The 20,005-nt window shown below is 35.2% G+C and overlaps 1 protein-coding gene and 1 pseudogene across 1 annotated transcript in view; one reads left to right on the top strand and one right to left on the bottom strand.

Annotated features, from left to right (window-relative positions):
• Positions 1-15,500, top strand: part of BRIP1 (BRCA1 interacting DNA helicase 1) — a 171,696-nt gene extending 156,196 nt beyond the window's left edge. Inside the window, 5 exon segments of the mRNA XM_077745525.1 lie at positions 1,022-1,104; positions 6,836-7,162; positions 13,806-14,504; positions 14,507-14,598; positions 14,600-15,500. Coding sequence (XP_077601651.1) covers positions 1,022-1,104; positions 6,836-7,162; positions 13,806-14,504; positions 14,507-14,598; positions 14,600-14,632 — 1,234 coding nt within the window. The 3' untranslated portion in view covers positions 14,633-15,500.
• Positions 10,556-12,706, bottom strand: LOC144216232 (ankyrin repeat and SOCS box protein 3 pseudogene; annotated as a pseudogene).
• Positions 15,501-20,005: the final 4,505 nt, after the last annotated feature.

Genomic DNA, 20,005 nt, shown 5'->3' with positions numbered 1-20,005 from the left:
CCACTCCTAGTTGGATTCATATGAAAACTTGGACCCAAATGTTCATAGCAGCATTACTCATAATAGTCAAAAGGTGAAAACAGCCCAAATGCACATTAACTTATGAATGGATAAATACAATGGAATATTATTCAGCTATAAAAAGGAATAAAGTACTGATACATGTGATACAAGCAGTCTTGAGAAAACATGCTAATTGAAAGAATCACGCTGTATGTTGCATGATTCCAGTCATATGAACTTTCCAAAATAGGCAAATTATAGAGACAGAAAGTATGTTAGTGGTTCCCAGGGAATAGGGGGAATAATTGGATAAATGAGAGTGACTGATTGACACTGGGTTTCTTTTTGGTGAGATAAAAATGTTGTGTGGTAGAGAGTGGTGTAGGTTTCACGACTTTGTAAACGTACTAAAAATCACTGAATTATACATTTAAAATTTTTTTAAATTTTTAAAATTAAAAAATATTTTAGCAACCCAAATCAACAATCTATAAAAAGAATATTACACCATAACAACATGTGGATATCTTAGTAATGAAAGTCTGTCATGTTAACAGTTTAAAGAAGAAAAGTTAAATGGTCATATCAATTGGTGCTTCCCAAGTTTGTTTGTTTGTTTTACAAAATTAAACATTCATTCATGATAAAAACACATTAAAGTAGAACAAAGGTCATCTACATAAAATCTACAACTAATATGACATTGAAGGTAACAAAAATTTGTGTAGCTAAGTAAGATTTTGGAAAATATTTCCTATAAATGTTTGGCTTACAAAATAGAATCCATATAAACATTTTTTGATATAAGTTAACAAGAGTTGGCAAAAGTAGAATTTTAGTATACCTACTTTGGTATTGAGTTGTTTCTATAATCTTAATTATAATAACAAGGCTTGGTTAAAGGAATATACCACTGATATATCACTGATTTTTCTTAATCTTATATCTGTCTCACAAGGAATCTGGCTTTTATTTTCAAAGTTACTTTTGTTTGATTTTTCTCCCTATTTTTTAATAGGTGTATTCGACACAAAAATGATTGGGGAGCTCTTATTCTAGTGGATGATCGCTTTAGTAGTGACCCCACTCGATATATATCTGGTAAGATTCCCATCTGGGCTTAGAGTAAGAATTAGTAACAGTCATTGGTATTTAATAACTGCTGGTTGTTGTTGTTGTTGTTGTTTTTAATATTTATTTTTGAGAGAGAAAGAACACATGCCAGGGAGGGGCAGAGACGGAGACACAGAATCTGAAGCACACTCCAGGCTCCGTGCTGTTATCACAGAGCCTGACGTGGGGCTCAAATTCGTGAACCTGTGAGATTATGACCTGAACTGAAGTCAGACATTCAACCAGCTGAGCCACCCAGGTGCCTCTAATAACTGCTGGTTTTAAAGAAAAATTTTGCACAGGGGCACCTGGGTGGCTCCGTCAGTTAAGCATCCGATTTCAGTTCTAGTCATGATCTCGCGGTTCTTAAATTTGAGCCCTGCATTGGGCTCTGCACTGGGATTGGGATTCTTTCTCTCCCTCTGTCTCTCTGCCCCTTCCCTATTCACATGTGCTCACTTCTCTCTCTCTCTCTCTAAAAATAATTAAATAAATTATTTTAAAAATTGGGGGGCATATTTTTAATAGATCAAATATGGAAAAATTCACATTGACAAGAAATCTAGCCTATTAATGCTTATGTGTTTACAAAAAAAATAATATAGAGGAGAATCTAGTTACTAAGTAACATAGTATTAATCAGGATCCTTCAATTTCATAGAATGTAGGATTTAATTCAGTAACAGAGTATTTATTTATCATTGTCAGAGAAAAGGGTGTTCACAGAAATGAGTTTTCCAAAAAATAAGTCTTTACATATAAGCACATCTTCTGTGGCTGCTTAGGATTCTTTATTCTTTAATTCTTGATTATATTGAAGTTTGTTGGTTGTTTTTTGTTTGCTTAGAAATGCTTCAGCTGTTACAGAGTTCATGTTAGAGCTAGTATTTTCTAAAAGAAAAAAAGCTTCACTGTAGGCCTCAGGATTAAGTAGATGGTCATTCTTTCCCCACTCAGATTAACAAATATGTGCCTATAGTTTTTATCCAGCAGTCACACAGTCCCTTTAGAGTCATTACCAGGAATCCATCTCTTATTAAAGATCTGTTGGAAATACTTGCATCTTTATTATCTTCAAAGCTAAAAAGTTCATACCACAATGATAAAAAGAGATGGAAAATTTTAAATTTGTTTCAGATAAGCTACCTATGGGTAAGGACTCTACTTTTTCTATTTCAGAGTCCAATATTTGGTTTGGCATTAAAATGTATGCACCTGGATTAAAGCAGCAAGTGCTGCTTTATTAGTCTTTTCTGCCCTTTCCATGTAAAGCAACGCTTTGCACTTAGGGCCAGACATAACTAAAAGCAAAATGTTAAGTGCTTATGTTTAGTCAGCAGGTGGAGCTCAGATTCTTTGAGTTTTCAAAAGCAAACTGACATTTTACACTGAAAAGGCTTACTTTGATTACAGTAAGTTCCACATGTGAAAGAGGCAAGTATAATACTAAAAATTTTCAGTTTTAGAAAAGTTTTGTGTTTAATCAGTGTAATTATTTTTCCCAACCAAACAAAATAAAGAACTTTAAGGGAAATCCGTATTTAAAATGTTCTTCTAGGGGCACCTGGCTGGCTCAGGGTTGATCTTGGGGTTTTACGTTCAAGCTCCACATTGGATGTAGAGATGATTTAAAAATAAAGTCTTTAAAAAGTTAAAAATTAAAAAAATTAAATGTCCTTCTTATCAAATGTTTTATTAACTTCAGTTAAAAAATGCAAAATCTGAAAAGTTTTTATTTGAACATTTAGAACTTCTTACCTTATATTTCAGACTTGTTGAATTTTAAAAGATTTATTAAAAAAATTTTTTTATGGTTTGACTCCCTCTCAGTTTGTAACTATTTTGTTTCCTTCCCTTCCCCCATGGTCTTCTGTTAAGTTTCTCAAATTCCATATAGGAGTGAGAACATATGATATCTGTCTTTCTCTGACTGACTTTTTTCACTTAGCATAATAACCCTCCAGTTCTATCCATGTTGTTGCAAATGGCAAGATTTCATTTTTTGTCTTTGCTGATAGGTAGTATTTATTCCAAGCTAACTTGAAAATAAATTATATTAAAAAAAAGTTTTTTAATTTTATTTTAGAGCATGCAAACAGAGAAGAGGGGCAGAGGGTGAGACAGAGAATTTCAAGCCAGTTCCATGCTCAGCACAGAGCCCAATGCAGAGTTTGATCTCATGACTATGAGATCATGACATGAGCCAAAATCAAGAGTCAGACACTTAACCGATTGAGCCACCCATGTTCCCCTAAAGACTTGATTTCATTTGATTTGATTTGAGAGAGAGAGAGCCAATGTACGGCTCAAGAACTCAAGAACTGTGAGACCATAACCTGAGCCAAAGTCTGATGCTTAATCAACTGAGCCACCCAGGTGCACGGAAGATTTTATTTTTTAAGTAGTCTCCATACCCAATGCGAGGCTCAAACTTATAACACCAAGATAAGAATCGCATGTTCCACCTACTGAGCCAGCTAGGCACTGGCGAGAGATTTTTTAAATTAAGAATTTTTTCTTTATTTCTGTATGGTTTTTATTTATTTTCTCTGAGACTCATAAAAGTCTGAATAGTACAACAGCATACAAATTCCTTTTGATGGCTAATTTTTATTTAAAATTAATTTACATTAACTACAGAACTCAATTCATTTTGCATTAAATATAGAAAAACTCCATTAATAAAAAACTAAAGGAATGTATTTGAAATGATTGTACAGGAGTTCAAGTTGCTTGAAGCCCTGCCTTATTCTCCTTTTAACTTAAACCACAATGACTTTTTAAATCACTCCAGAAGATGGTGATACTGTTAGTAACACCAGCAGAGAATGTTTATTTTCTAAAAGTGAATATCTGATTTTGAATTTTATTCTGAAATGAGTCACACTACAAAACACCTATACTTTTAATACGGTTCAAGGTTTTACAGTTTTCACATGTCATAGGTCAAATCATGTCCCTTACAACTTAATTATTCATTTACTAAAAAATATATCATAAATATTCAAATAGGATATGATCTTTCCATGATAACATTGTTATTCCTTTTGTTTCCAGGATAGTTTAAGACATATTTGGAATTGGGGGAGAAGAAGAACAAAAAACCTATGAAACTGGGCTCTTGAATTTATTTTTTGTGAAGGGAGTCAAAGTTAGAAAGTTGGAGTGGAAGATCGTGTTGTTTACAACTTCTAGTATCTCTAAAATTGAAGTAATAGGCAATATTTGTATGGAATTATGATGAAATTAAATTTGCCTTATTTACCCAGTCACTCTAAACTGACAAATAATACATTTCTCCCATTCCACTCGACTCTCATTCCCTCTTCCCTTCCAGTTGACAAGAAAAATGATACTGATACATGAGTAATGATAAGCATAGTGTACATGTGAAGATTTTTAGGCAGGAAATTTTTTTTCCTGCTTAAATCCCAATTAGTTAACATATAGTGTAATAATAGTTTTAGAATTTAGTGATTCATCACTTACATATAACACCCAGTGCTCATCCCAACAGAGCCCTCCTTAGTACCCTTAACCCATTTAGCACAGCTCCCCACTCACCTCCTGTCCAGCAACCTTAGTTCTTTGTATTTCAGTCTCTTAGGGATCCATGGGTGGCTCGGTCAGTTAAGCATCCAACTCTCAATTTCAGCTCAGGTTATGATTTCATGGTTCATGGGTTCAAACCCCACATCAGGCTCTGTATTAACAGTGTGGAGTCTGCTAGGGGTTCTCTCTCCTCTCTCTGCCCTTCCCCTGCTCGTTCTTGTCGCTTTCTCTCAGTCTCTCAAAATAAATACATAAAGTTAAAAAAAAAAAAAAACTCCTTTGGTTTGCCTCCCTGTTTCTTTTTATCTTTTTTTTTCCTTCCCTTCCCCTGTGTTCATGCTTTTGTCTCTTAAATTCCACATATGGGTGAAATCATAAGGTATTTGTCTTTCTCTGACTGACTTAGCATAATACATTCTAATTCCATCCACATTGTTGCAAATAGCAAGATTTTGTTCTTTTTGATCACCATTGTATAATATACTACATCTTCTTTATCCATTCATCATCAGTCAGTGGACATTTGGGCTCTTTCCATAATTTGGCTCTTGTTGATAGCGCTACTATAAGCATTGGGGTGCCTTTTTGTATCCTTTGGATAAATACCTAGTAATGCAATTGCTGGGTCATAGGGTAGCTCTATTTTTAATTTTTTGAGGAACCTCTATGCTGTTTTCTAGAGTGGTTGCACCAGTTTGCATTCCCACCATCACTGCAAAAAGTATTCCCCTTTCTCCAAATCCTCACCAACATCTGTTGTTTCCTGAGTTTTTAATTTTACTCATTCTGACAGGTATGAGATGATATCTCATCATGGTTTTGATTAGTGTTTCCCTCATGATGTGTGATATTAAGTATCTTTCCATGTGTCTGTTAGTCATCTGGATGTCTTCTTTGGAGAAGTGTCTGTTCATGTCTTTTGCTCATTTCTTCACTGGATTACTTGTTTTTGGTGTTGAGTTTGATAAGTTTTTTATAGACTTTGGATACTAACCCTTTACCCAATATGTTAATTGCAAATATCGTCTCTCATTCCATTGGTTGCCTTTTAGTTTTGTTGATTGTTTCCTTTGCTGTGCAGAAGCTTTTATTTTGATGAGGCCCCAGTAGTTCATGTTTGCTTTTGTTTCCCTTGCCTCCAGAGACATGTCTAGTAAGAAGTTGCTGCAGCTGAAGTCAAAGAAGTCATTGCCTGTTTTCTCCTCTAGGATTTTAATGGTTTCTTGTCTTACATTTAGGTCTTTCATTCATGTTTAGTTTATTTTTAAATTCTTTTAACGGTTATTTATTTTTGAGACAAAGAGAGAAAGAGCACAAGTGAAGAAGGAACAGAGAGAGACACACACACACAGAATCCAAAACAGGCCCCAGGCTCTGAGCTGTCAGCACAGAGCCTGATGTGGGGCTCAAACTCAGACTGTGAGATCATAACCTGATCCCAAGTCAGACGATCAACCAACTGAGCCACCCAGGCGCCCCCATTTTGAGTTTAGTTTTGGGTATGGTGTAAGAAAGTGGTCCAGGTTCATTCTCCTGCATGTCACTGCCCAGTTTTCCCACCACCATTTGCTGTCTTTTTTTGATTGGATATTCTTTCCTGTTTTGTCAAAGATTAGTTGGTCATACATTTGTGGCTCCATTTCTGGGTTCTCTGTTCTGTGCCATTGATCTATATGTCTGTTTTTGTGCCAGTACCATACTGTCTTGATTACAACTTTTTAATCCAAAATTATGATGCCTCCAGATGTGGTTTTCTTTTTCAACATGACTTTGCTGTTTAGGGTCTCTTCTGGATCCGTACAATTCTAGAATTGTTTATTCTAGCTCTGTGAAGAATGCTGGTGTTATTTTGATAGGGATGGCATTGAATGTATAGGTTGCTTTGGGTAGTATAGACATTTTAACGATATTGTTAAATATTTGTTAACATATTTTTCAGAAGAACAATTATGAACTCAGTCCATGTGCATGGAATGTTTTTCCATTTTTTATGTCTTTTTCAATTTCTTTCATAAACTTTCTACAGTTTTTAGTGTAGAGACTTATTCAATATATCCGAAGTTCATGTAGATTACTTCATTAGAAAAATTATGTTTTTTCTTACTACATAGTGTCTTGGGAAACTAAATAACCCAAGTTTCTTCCCTGGGTTTACTTCTTTCCTCAGGGCTTTCTAAATGGATACGGCAGCAGATTCAGTACCATTCAACCTTTGAAAGTGCAATGGAGTCCTTGGCTGAATTTTCCAAAAAGCATCAGAAAGTCATTGATGTATCCAAAGAAGACAGAAAGTTTATACAGGACAGTGAGTCTACACTTGAAGTGTCCTGTTTGAAGGACAATCCCTTAACTTACTTATTAGAAGCAGCAAATCATCTACCAACAGAAAATCCTTGGGAAGGTGAAGCAAAAATGTGTGCCCAGGAACTATATTGTCCTAAAATAACTACAAGTCCATCTCTACCAATAGACATCGTCTCCCAAAAGGAACAAGGTTTGAAAATTTTTGCCTATTTACATTTGATAGAGAAGTCTTTCATTATATCTAGTGAAATGGTATTTATTTTGCTATAGATTAATTTCCTTAAATATGTTAGCTTGTAATAGAAGGCATTATCATAAAATAATGAAATAGTATGGTGTATTCGAATGGGAATAAACTTTTGTCAAGAGACCTGAGCATATTTTTCTGGTTTTCCATTCAAAACTTTGTCACTACCTAACTTCACGTAACTTTTTTTGAGACTTAATAGAAAAAGGAATCTCTGGGACACCAGGGTGGCTCAGCTAGGTAAGCATCCAACTCTTGATTTCAGCTCAGGTCATGATCCCAGGATAACAGGATCAAGCCCCATGTCTGGCTCTACACTGTCAGCTGAGGCTGCTTGGGATTCTCTCCCCCTCTTTCTGTCCCTCCTGCCCTCTGTCTCCCTCTCTCTAAATAAATAAATAAACTTTCAAGGAAAGAAAGAAAAAAGGAATCTCTGCATACATATCCCTCAGCTTGGGTTGCAAGATTTGATAAGATGATAAATATCACAGCATGGTAAAATACTGTACAAATGGCAGATGTTTTCCTGAAGGCTGTATTAAAAATTGGTCTAATTTATAGATAACTTCTCTTACATGTATTTATTAGTTTAGGGAAGTGATAGTCATTTATTCTAAATAATAAAAAATAAAGTTTTAAAATAGAATATAATAGTCTCTGTCAGGGATTGCCAAACTGTGACTTATGGACCAATTTGGCCATCTTTTTCGTATATCAAATTTCATGGTACATCGTCACATCTATTCAGTTATGTATGGTACACAACAGCAGTTTAGTCATAGTATATTTTGCACTAGACCAGCATAATTGAGTACTTACATACCTTGGAGGTATTGTGGGCTTGGTTCCAGACCACCACAATAAAGCGAGTATCACAATAAAACAATTCAAATTTGGTTTTGTAGTACATATAAAAATTACATTTACATTATACTAATACTATAGTTACTTAAGTGTGTAATAACATTATGTCTTAAAAATAATGTATATACCTTAATTTTAAAAACTTTATTGCTAAAAAACGCTAACCATCAACTGAGCTTTGAACAAGTCATCATCTTCTTACTGGTGGAGGGTCATGCTTCAATGTCTATGGCTGCTAACTGATCAGGGTGGTGGTTGCTGAAGGCTGGGGTGGATGCAGCAATTTTTAAAATAAGACCACGATGAAGCTTGCCACATCAATTGACTTTTCTTTCACAAATGATTTCTCTATAGCATACAATGTTGTTTGATAGTATTTTATCCAAATTAGAACTTTCAAAATTGGAGTCAGTCCTCTCAAGCTTTGCTGCTACATCATTAAGTTTATGTAATATCCTAAATTCTTTGTAGTCATTTCAACAACTTTCATAGCATTGAGTAGATTTCATCTCAAGAAACTACTTTCTTTGCTAAAGCATAGGAAGCAGTTCCTCTTCCATTAAGTTTTCTTATGAGGTGGCAGCAATTTAATCACATTTTCAGGCTTCAGGTCTAATTCTAGTTCTCTTGCTATTTCCACCACACCTCCACTAAAGTCTTGAATCCCTTAAGGTCATCCATGAGGACTGGAATCAACTCCCTCCAAACTCCTGTTAATGCTGGTATTTTAGTTTCTTCCCATAAATCTTTTTCTTTGATAGTTTAATTTTTATTACACGTTTGAACATGAATAAAAACACATGAGAAGAGTCACCCTCAAATGTAAACATCCTATGTGCATTTGGCCCCAATAATAACCAATTATGTTAAAAACCAGAGACTTAGGGTTTGGAAAAATAAAGATTAGGACAACACTTAAAAATTATTACATAGTACATACATTCTTGGAATTTATTATTACTAATATAATTATAATTAATATAATTGTATCTTAATATAATTATACTTAATATAAGTACCAGAATTTCCACCTGGTTTTCCATATCTACTCTTACTTCTGCCTATATACCCACATTCAAACTCTTATCTCCACCCACAGGAAACAACTATAGCTATAAACTGCTGAGTTCAGTTCTCCCTCTGGACCTTAACAATGTTTCCATCATTTGGTCTGACTTCATCACTGCTATTTAGCATATAGCAAAGGCCTATCAGAGATGGACCTGGCTAACACACTCCCATCTATTTCAAGCCACAGAATCCCAATTGGACAGAAGACTTGCCCTCCTCTGGACCCAATTTCTAGTTGTCTCTCATTACAGTAATGACTTCATAAACTTTCTTTCAAGGTTGGTCCTGACAACATCTTACCATAATAGCTCACCTGATCCAATGTTTAGTCTTCTCTGACTATAGATTCATATTGAGCACTACCAGTGAGGTAGTAGCTCATTACCCTAAGATTCTGAGGTCTAAATTTCATAGGATCAAGGTGTATTTGATAACTAATCTAGAATAAAAAGGAAAAACACTATAATATTAATAAAATTGGCGATCATTGCTTCATAGGATCAAAGCTGCCCTCGGATCCGGAGGCTGAATGGAACTTGAATGTTTTATTTGATACTATGTGACTCAGAAATACATAGCTTTCTTTCTTTAAAGATAGCGCCACAGAAATGCCCCTCTCAGTTTCCTAATTAGTATTCTAAATGTGGTAAAATGCTTGTTTATTTCAATACTGACCTAATTTTTTTCAACTTAGCCTATCTTTGAGTTTAGATGTGTTCTTGCCTTTGCAGAAATGGAAGTTTCTTTTAGCCAAAGAGTATTAAGGAACTGAGGGGAAAGTAAGGACCGACAACAACAATAAAATTATTCATTTTCTGTATTCTTTAAAAAAAGATTCTCCCCTGAGTTTATCTGTGAAAAGCCAGTGAATAGCAATTCTTTATAAAACTGAATTAAGAGATGAGAATGGACTTACTTAGACACATAAGAGTCAACCTCAAATAAAATTAATAATAGTGATGATAATAATAGATTCAACCCCATTGTGTGTACATTTCCAGGAAAGTTTTATGCATCCCATTCTAAGCTCCTAGCCTTAGATAAACAGACTTGTAAGTGGAAATATGCCATTTTCTGCACTAGAAGCAGCAGCACTAGAAGCAGCATCATAGTTCATTAACAAAATAATTTAGAATATGGTTAGGTAAATGAATTTACAACATAAAATGTGCTGGCGATGAATCTACTAAAAAGTAACATTAAGTGAGGTTTACAGTATTTTTTTTTTAAACCAGGAAGCCCAACTATAAACTTTTGCATTAAACCATTGTCCTCCCCCCCGCCAACACAAACCTAACCAACCACACAAGCAATATCTTAGTTTATGACTATAAAATCATGAAGAATTTGTACTGCATGGCTCTTTGTTTTGGTAGTTTTTAGAGTAAGACACAAGCTACATTAAGTAGCTTCGCTGATTTCTCCATCTTGAATAACTGCCAGTTCTGGAACTTCATTCATCCTCAGAACCTTTGCATAGAGCAAATCTGGGAAGTGGCAACTGACAGGTAAAAGTGTCAGATCATAAGTGTTCTGATTTGAGACCGGACCGAATTTCCAAACAACAAAAGTGGGTGAAGGACGGAACAGAGGCAATATGCTGCTTACAGAGTCCAAAAGGAGTTTGAGGCATGAGTAGAGAGTATCTTTTCAATAGCTGAAGGAAGCCCCCTCCAGTTAGTAAACTCCAAAGTGAAGATAAGGATGTCATCACTAACTGAGTCAATCCATGAACTGCAGAGTAAATTCAGTGGGTCAAATACAGCAAGCAGGAGAGATGGTAGCCATTCCTTATATTTTGTCTGTGCTTTAATTGCATGATTTATAAATTCAGAAATATGGTTCCACGGTGCCAGTGGACAACCTTCCTTCAAAAAGTAGTGAAATACTGAAAGTTTCTCATACTTCAAGCAGTATGCCAAATGAAGTTCATTTAGCTGGGCTCCGTATTTCAAAAGAATATTCACAATTCCAAAAAAATTCATAGTCCTTTTGGAAAGCAATACACATGGGAGAACCGAATCCAAAGATGAGGCACATCTGGGCATCTGGACTGTAGCTATGCTGGAGTAACATTTCTAGGCACTCTTCATGCCCTCCGAACACTGCACAGTAAATGGGGCTCACTTTGTTTGGCCCTTGTCACAAACCCAGTTGGTAAGTGGTATTAAAAAGTCCAAGATATTTGTATAGACCATTTGTGCAGCTACATGAATAGCCAACTGCCAGTAGCCCTCATTACAGTAAAGATCAGGATCTGCCCCACTGAACAGCAAAAGCTCTACACATTCTGTGTGGCCTTCCTGAGCACCAGTGAACAAGGGAGTAGCTTCGTCCAATGTTTTGACAGTTATTTGCACCTGGTGAAACAAGTATGCTTAAGGTTTCTAGCTTGCCATACTGAGGAGCCACAAATAAAGGCGTGATTCCAAAGCCATCCTAGCATTCCTTGTTTGTGCCTTTTTAAAGAAGCAATTTTATGATCTCAGCATCTTTCTGAAAAGTAGCCTAATGCAAAGTGTTGCATCCGCACATAGAATGGGATCTATTAACATTTGCTCCATGTCGAAGCAACAACTTTAATACATCTATCTGTCCATTTTCAACACCTAAAAACAGTGACATGGATTTCTCTGAGGTAGTGGCATTAGGATCTGCCCCAGCTTCTTAAAGAGTGTGTACAGTCTTCCAATGTCCTTGACTTGCAGCAAGATGCACAGAAGCCCTCAAATATCTTTGTCTTAATGTAGTTTTCAGATGAATCTGTGTGAATTAACATCTGTAAACATTCTACAGAGTTGTGATAAGCTGTTTCGTGAATCAGCATCCATCCCCTGTTTTCACCACATTAACCCTACTTCCCTTTTTGAGCAGTTTTTTTTTTAACGTTTATTTATTTTTGAGAGAGAGAGAGAGAGAGAGAGAGAGCGAGCATGAGCAGGGAGGGGCAGAGAGAGAGGGAGACACAGAATCTGAAGCAGGCTCCAGGCTCTGACCTGTCAGCACAGAGCCCGGTGTGGGGCTCGAACTCACGGACCGCGAGATCATGACCTGAGCCAAAGTTGGAAGCTTAACCCACTGAGCCATCCAGGCGCCCCTGAGCAGTTTTCTTAAGACTTTGACATTATGTTCCCTGGCAGCAAGTCCAACTGTGGAGCATGTGTCAGACTAAGCCCCTGTAAAGTTTATTCTTTTGACCAGTTGGCTCTCGGTACTGCCACTTCTGCTCAGAAAGACCTGATCTGAGGCAGGGTCTTCCCAAGTCTACTCCCCAAAGGCCTTTCACTCAAATCATGAATGTTCTTAATGGCATCTAGAATGGTGAATCCTTTCCAGAAAGTTTTCAATTTATTATTCCCAGATCCATCAAAGGAATCACTATCTGTGGCAGCTATTGCCTTACAAAAATGTCTTTCTTAAATAATAAGAGTTGAAAGTCAGAATTACAACTTGATTTATCTTGGCTTTCAACATGTCTTCCTCACTAAGCGTATCATTTCTAGCTGTTGACTTAAAGTGAGAGACATGTAACTCTTGGCACTTAGAGGTCATCGTAGGATTATTAAATGGCCTAATATCAATATTGTAGTGTCTCAGAATAGGGAGGCCTGAAGAAAGGGAAAGAGCTGGGCGAACAGTTGGTCAGGGGAGCAGCCAGAATACACACATTTGTCTATTAAGTTCACCATCTATATGGCATGGTTTATAGTGCCCCAAAACAATTACAATAGTAACATATAAGATCACTTGGCAGAGATGAGCATAACAAATATAATGAAAAAGCTCTAAATATTGCAAGAATTACTAAAATGTGGCACATAGACATGAAATAAGCAAATGCTGTTGGAAAAATGTTGCTTATAGGCAAGGTTGCCACAAACTTTGAATTTGTAAAACACGCAGTATCTGCAAAGTGCAGTAAAAGGAGATATGCCTGTAGTTGCAACAGATACAATATGACCCACAAGGCCTAAAATATTTACTGCCTGGCTGGTTATAGAAAAGCTTTGCCAAACTGTGGTCTGTATCATTGGATACCATTTTAATTTTTTTAACTAATATATGATAACTTAATATATTAAGTATTAAATATTTACTTCATAGTAAATGGTGTTTTTGTTTTTCTTTTTTTTTTTTAAATAAATATCATAGTGAATGCAAAGCCAGTAGACTGGTAATCAGGAAACCTGAGTTCTAGTTGGGTCTGATTACTAACCAGTTTTATAACTTTAAAACAAATAATTTAGTCCTTGTGGTTGCCAGTTTCCTTTAGGGAATTAATCTAAGTCAGTTTTTCCTAATCACTGGTTAGTAGATTTTCAAGGCAAATTTTTTTAGTACATTTCCTCCATTACTCAGCCCTCTTCCTATTCCTTTTTACCCCTCCTTTTCTCATTCACTCCTAAAGTCCCTGGTGTGGAATTTGATAGTTTACCAGACAGCATTATAACTTGGGCTCAGAATCACTGGGGACCTAGGATTCCTTTCAGAGTTCCCATTTTGTTCTTTATGTTCTAAGATCAAGTCCTGCTACTATTGGTTGTTGGCTCTCAATTACAGTTACTTCATTATTTTTAATAAAAATTACTTTAACAATTATTATATTAGTTAGGAACGGAAAATTAATACTCTTAAATTTTTGTATTTATAGATGATCCTGTATTATTGGAAGAGTCTGCCCAGACAATGAAAGCAGAAACAATTGTGATTTCCAGATCGGCAAGCCCAACCTTCAACAAACAGACAAAGAGAGTTGATTGGTCTAGCTTTAATTCTTTGGGACATTATATTATTGATGAAATTCTGACTGCAGCACCTAAATTCAGGTCATCAGAGGACTATGCCTCTAGAGCTTCCCCTGTTGAAACAGAAAAGGGATGTAAAACAGTTTTACCACTCACTGATAAATGTGAGTCCTCATCTCTAACAGTAAACACATCAGTTGGATCATGCCCTCAATCAGAAATTGTTATTTCATCAGTAAAGCCTGATGAAAATTATTCTGAACAGCTGTCCTATGAAGAAGCCCTCGATCCAGACATTGAATTGTCTGTAGTTAGTGAAGAAGCTAAACTTTCCATTTCAAATAGAGCTTCTGACATAGAAGCAGAGGATGAATCTATCTATTTTACACCTGAGCTTTATGATCCTGAAGACACAAATGAAGAAAATAATGAACAAGTTGAAAGTGATAGAGATAATAGATGGGCTAATAATTCAGATTGCATTTTAGCTGAAGATCTTTTTGAAATTAGAACTGAGAAAGGAGTGGATTCAGTCCAAGAAATGAAAGCTGAGGATTGCACAAAGTTGAATAGATTCATGCATATTAAAGAAGGCAAAGTTAATGACAATACAGTAATGTAAGAACAACCCATATAAATAAATTAGACCTGGGAAAAACTCGTGAAACAGATATAAAGAACATTAAACAGTCTCCTTCCAAAAAATAAAGGTGTGTTCCCTGGTGTTAGGTAATAATACTTAACTGTCACACTCTAAAAATGTATTGTCATGCTTATATTAAACTCTCTTATAAATGACAATTTCTACATTGGATAAGTTGTATGGGTTTTTTTTATTTTTTGTATTTTTCACTTTAATTCATTGTTGTTAGAGTTTCTATTTTATGTTCAGAATGTTTTATTATTTTTGAGTTTTGATAAAGTGATTCATACAAAATATTTTCCTCCAACAAGTTTTCCTTAGATGAATACAATTTAAAAATTAACCAATGTAAAAGATATGTAGTTTCCTAAGGTACTATCTGTTTTTATACTAATACATAGAAATCAATAGTCTAATCCAGTCATATTTCAGTCATGTTTCCCTTATATATTTACCTCAAATCAGTATATTATTTTAGAAATCAAAGTTTTCTTGAAAGTTTATTCCTGTATTAAACTGCCTACTTAGAAGGAATTAAGAATTAAGGAAGAAAACTGCATGTATTTTTAATTGATGTTGCTTTACATTTTTTTCATTTGATAAACCACAATCAAGCACTGAATATTAGCAAATTATGTAGTTACAAAATGCCAAATGAATGACTCCAAATTTTCAATTCTAATTATTTGGCTTCATCATTGTAGAAAAAAGTGACATGTTCTAGCATGAAGGTTGTAATTATGAAACTGTTAACATAGAAAACTCCATATATAAATTTTATAAGTAAACCCAAACACGTAACTGCAGCTGAAAAATGTTCTCTTATATAGGTCACTAAATTTTTCTGTAAATTTGATTCTGTTTATTTGTGAATTTGTGAATTTCACAGATTTGTGAAATGAAGTTATACTTCTGATCAAAAATGGTTATAAAAGATGCATTTCTCTGTCATCATTCCAAAAATACATTCACTCATCTTTTTCTAAGAAACATCTCTTATTCAATGTGAGTGATTTGAATTGAAATTCTACAAGTTGTTCAAGTCAGAATTCCCAGGAATCCAGTATTTTATAAATTCATTTGGATAAGTGAATTATTATACGTCTGTATGTTTACTTTTATTTTGAAGGTGTTTAGATTGAATACAGCTTGTTTCTACAGCATTGGATAATACAACTGCAAGCATAGTTCAAAGAAATTTAAATTGATAACTTACCAGTTAAAATATTCATCTATAGATGAATACTATAGATGTATAGGTGTATAGATTAGTATAGATGAATACTATTTGATCGCTAGTATTGTACATTTTTCTTAGTTGATCAGTGAGAAATAAGTTACAAGCACTAAAATAGATTATGTTGCAAGAGTGAAACCATTTATCCTCTCTGATGTAGTTCCTAATCCACAGATAAGGGTAGTAGGGTAATAGAAATAGAATACCAGGTGGAAGAAAGAGATTTGTGCTCTGTTCCTGGCTCTGCCACTAATTTACTAGTCTCATTGGCAATCACATGCCTTTCGGGAAATTACTTTCATCTGTGAAATGTGGGATTTAGTATATAAAACCATGTAAATCCCTTAGGCTTCAAAAATCCATAATTTAAAGGACTATATGTTGTTATTTTATTCTGAGTCAATCTTCGTTTGCTTTTGTTCCAGAATGCTTAGAATAAGGTAAACCGTAGGCACGTGGGTGGCTTAGTAGGTTAAGCATCCAACTTCAGCTCAGGTCATGATCTCACAGTTTGTAGGTTCCAGCCCCACGTCCGGCTCTGTGCTGACAGCTAGCTCAGAGCCTGGAGCCTGTTTCAGATTCTGTGTCTCCCTCTCTTTCTGCCCCTCCCCCGCTCATACTCTGTCTCTGTCTTTCAAAAATGAACAAATGTTAATTTTTTTTAATAAAAATTTAAAAATAAATGGGCACTTGCAAGGTGGCTCAGTCAGTTAAGCGTCTGACTCTTGATATCGGCTCAGGTCATGATCTAATGGTTGGTGGGTTCAAGCCCCACATCAGGCTCTGTGCTGATGGCATGGAGCCTGCTTGGGATTCTGTCTCCCTCTCTCTGTCCCTTCCCTACTTGCTCTCTCTCAAAAATAAATAGACATTAAAATTTTTTTCTTAATAAAGTAAACCATTTTATAGAAAATGTGAAATAATACTCATCTATCTTTAAGTAAAAATTGTATGAATATGTGCATAGTAACTTGGGAAGCAAGATATTTTTGAGAGAGCAAGTGAGCAGAGGAGGGGCAAAGAGAGGGAGAGAGAGAATCCCAAGCAGGCTCTGCACAGTCAGCACAGAGCCCATTGCAGGGCTTGAACTCACAAACCATAAGCTCATGACCTAAGCCAAAGTTAAGAGGTTTAACCAACTGAGTCACCCAGGTGCCCTGATATTTATTTTTAACAATGCTATAATGAAAACATTTTTCGACCTTAACATTGCCTTTAGAAGAATTGGTAAGTTACATGAGAAAAATTAAGCACAATATTTTTTAGTCATACCTTGGTGTATTATCCAACTTAATCTCAGATTTATTCTCTCCAAAATCTAATTCTCCCTGAGGCTAAAAGTGTCCATTAACTGAGACTGTATGTAGAGTGCCACTAGCATTAAGTAATTCTAGAAAGTATTTCAAAAATTTTGTGCAATGGTATCACTACTGAAATTGGTATATAGTCTCGCCAACTTTGACCAGGATAATATATTGCAAGAATTAAAGTACCAGTCTTTATAATAGGTTAGGAGGTAGAACATTTTAATTAGTAATAATGTACTTTTAAAATGGATGTTTTAGTTAAATAAAATGTGAAAGCATATCTGGCACATGGCAAACCCTCAGATATTAGCTAGTAAATCAATCATATATCTGAAGTGCACCCTTGATTTATATGAAGGTTTCCCTTTTATCATGATAGATGACAGATAGATACATAGGAAGATAAATGGACAATAAAGAATAGTTATATACTAGGAAGGAAAAAGTACTTGGCTAGTTAATTTTTAAGACTTCGGAGATACATGAGTTAGAAATTGTTTATCGGGGGCACCTGGGTGGCTTTGTTGGTTAAGCTTTCAACTTTGGCTCAGGTCATTATCTCATGGTTCATGAGTTCAGGTCCCACGCTGGGCTCTGTGCTGACAGCTCAGAGCCTGGAGCCTGCTTTGGATTCTGTGTCTCCCTCTCTCTGCCCCTCCCATGCTCACACTCTGTAGTGCTCTCTCTCTCTCCCTCTCTCTCTCTCTCTCTCTCAAAAAAAAAAAGAAACATTAAAAAAAAAGAAATTGTTTATCAGGTAATTTGCCTTACCCATTCAATGGGTATATGAAATAATTATACTGATTTTACTTAAGGGCTGAAAGTATGTATAGCATACTGGCCATGAATCAGGAAAACTACCAGTTGGAAAAGCCTTTATTGATGGAGAAAGGTACAGTGTACCTTTACTTTTGAAATGTTTCATGACTTTACTTTTGAAATTTAATTAAATCATTTAAAACTTTTTATAATTGCATTAAAAATTAATGACAGTTCATTAATAATTGCTACTATGCAGTTATTACATGGTTTTTAATTTGCTGGTGTATCTAAGTTCTCATAAGGCTTTGTTTTTATTCTTTTTCATTAAAAAAAATTTTTAATGTTAATTTTTGAGAGAGAAAGAGTGGGGCAGGAAAGGGGCAGAGAGAGCCAGAGACACAGAATCCAAAGCTGGCTCCAGGCTGTGAGCTGTCAGCACAGAGCCTTGCGTGGGGCTCAAATCCACAAACCACGAGATCATGACCTGAGCCGAAGTCGGTGCTTAACCAGCTGAGCCACCCAGGCACCCCTTGTTTTTATTCTTTTGATCTTCATATTCGTTAATTTTTTAAAGGCTTTTCATATTTTTCTGCAGCAACTTTGTCGTGTTATTTTTCCAAAGTAAAACACATTCAAAAATTTAATTCTTCAAGATTGCTTATAAAACTTTATGAAATCAAAGTGCCTGTTGTAAAATCACTCGAAAGACTGGTCATTGCAATTATTTAATGTCTAAGTGATGGCATTTTTTTTATTTGACTACTACACAATATTCTTACTCATGCCTCAGATTTATCAAGGAGTTGCACCAGATTTTACTTTAGCCTTTATAAACTCTTGGTAGTTTCTTGTCTATTTTGTAGACCAATGAAGTCAGTCTTTTATAAGGAGAAGGGTAGTATTAATACTGGACATTTTCATAATAAAAAATAATTTAATACCACATCAGACAATGAATGTCTTAAAGAAGCTAAAACCATAACATGAAGTATATGTGCAGCTATTAAATGTACAATAAAGAACATCACTTCAGGAAATGGAAATTTAGACAGATGACTTGGGCTTATGATTCTCTAGGCTTAAATGATTTTCATGTCTACCCACCCCCTCAAGAAAAGAAGTTTGTTTCTTAAGGTTTCATTTGATAGAACATTAGCTGCCTAGCTTCCTGTACTCTACAATGGAGCCTTGTTATAATATCCATGGGATCTGAGCCAGTGGATCACCTTATTGGTGAAACCACCTTATAATAAAGTGCTTTCAGTAACTAAACTCTTGGACAAGGTCCAAAACAACCCATCTTATACCTAATTCCACTCTGTAATAAACAAGCTTCAGTGTATTAAAAGAAAAATAAAAGCTGCATGAAACTTACTATTCCCAGAAACTAGCCTTTGAAAATCTCATGGTAAATACTGATTAAGAGGAATATGTTTTGACAAGGCATAATCAGGTAGTTAGTTTAGTGCTTTTTTATAATAAGTTTATATTTTTATCTTGGTCTTCCTTTTTAAAGCAATTTATCTGATTTTTATTTTCTTATGCTTTTCCCCAAATTCTGTCATTTTACATAAGATTATTTTATATCAATATTTATAAAACTCAATATTAAACTATTTCATTTGGCCCTTTGCTATTATTGTAAAGTACTAAATTGTACAAGTGGCATATCATCTATCTAAACTCTTAGATACCATCATCTTTTATATATGACTCATATAGTTGAAAGATTTAAAGATACTAAATACTGACTGATATTTTGAGTCAAGTATAGTTTTGATATATTTTCCTTTTCAAACTAATGGTATTTATATTTAAATATTAACATTCTTTCAAATAATTATCTGTTTCATCTGTTGTTTAAAATTCTTTTTTACTTTTTTATTTTATTTCTGATAGCATGATCAGGGGAGGGTCAGAGAGAGAGACACACACAGAATCCAAAACAGCCTCCAGGCTCAGCACAGAGCCCGACGCAGGGCTCAAACCCACGAACTGTGAGATCATGACCTGAGCTGAAGTCAGACACTTAACCAACTGAGCCACCCAGGCAACCCCTGTTTCATCTGCTGTAAAGGACCCAAGTAAACTGCCTTGCCAGTCAGGATGTTATTGTATTGCACATGGAGCAATTACCTATAGCAGGAGGTAGGAAAT

The sequence above is a fragment of the Crocuta crocuta genome, unplaced genomic scaffold (genome assembly GCF_008692635.1).
Source record: "Crocuta crocuta isolate KB4526 unplaced genomic scaffold, BGI_CrCroc_1.0 scaffold333, whole genome shotgun sequence".
Classification (NCBI taxonomy): Eukaryota; Metazoa; Chordata; class Mammalia; order Carnivora; family Hyaenidae; genus Crocuta; species Crocuta crocuta.
This window is presented reverse-complemented; position numbering and strand designations above follow the sequence as displayed.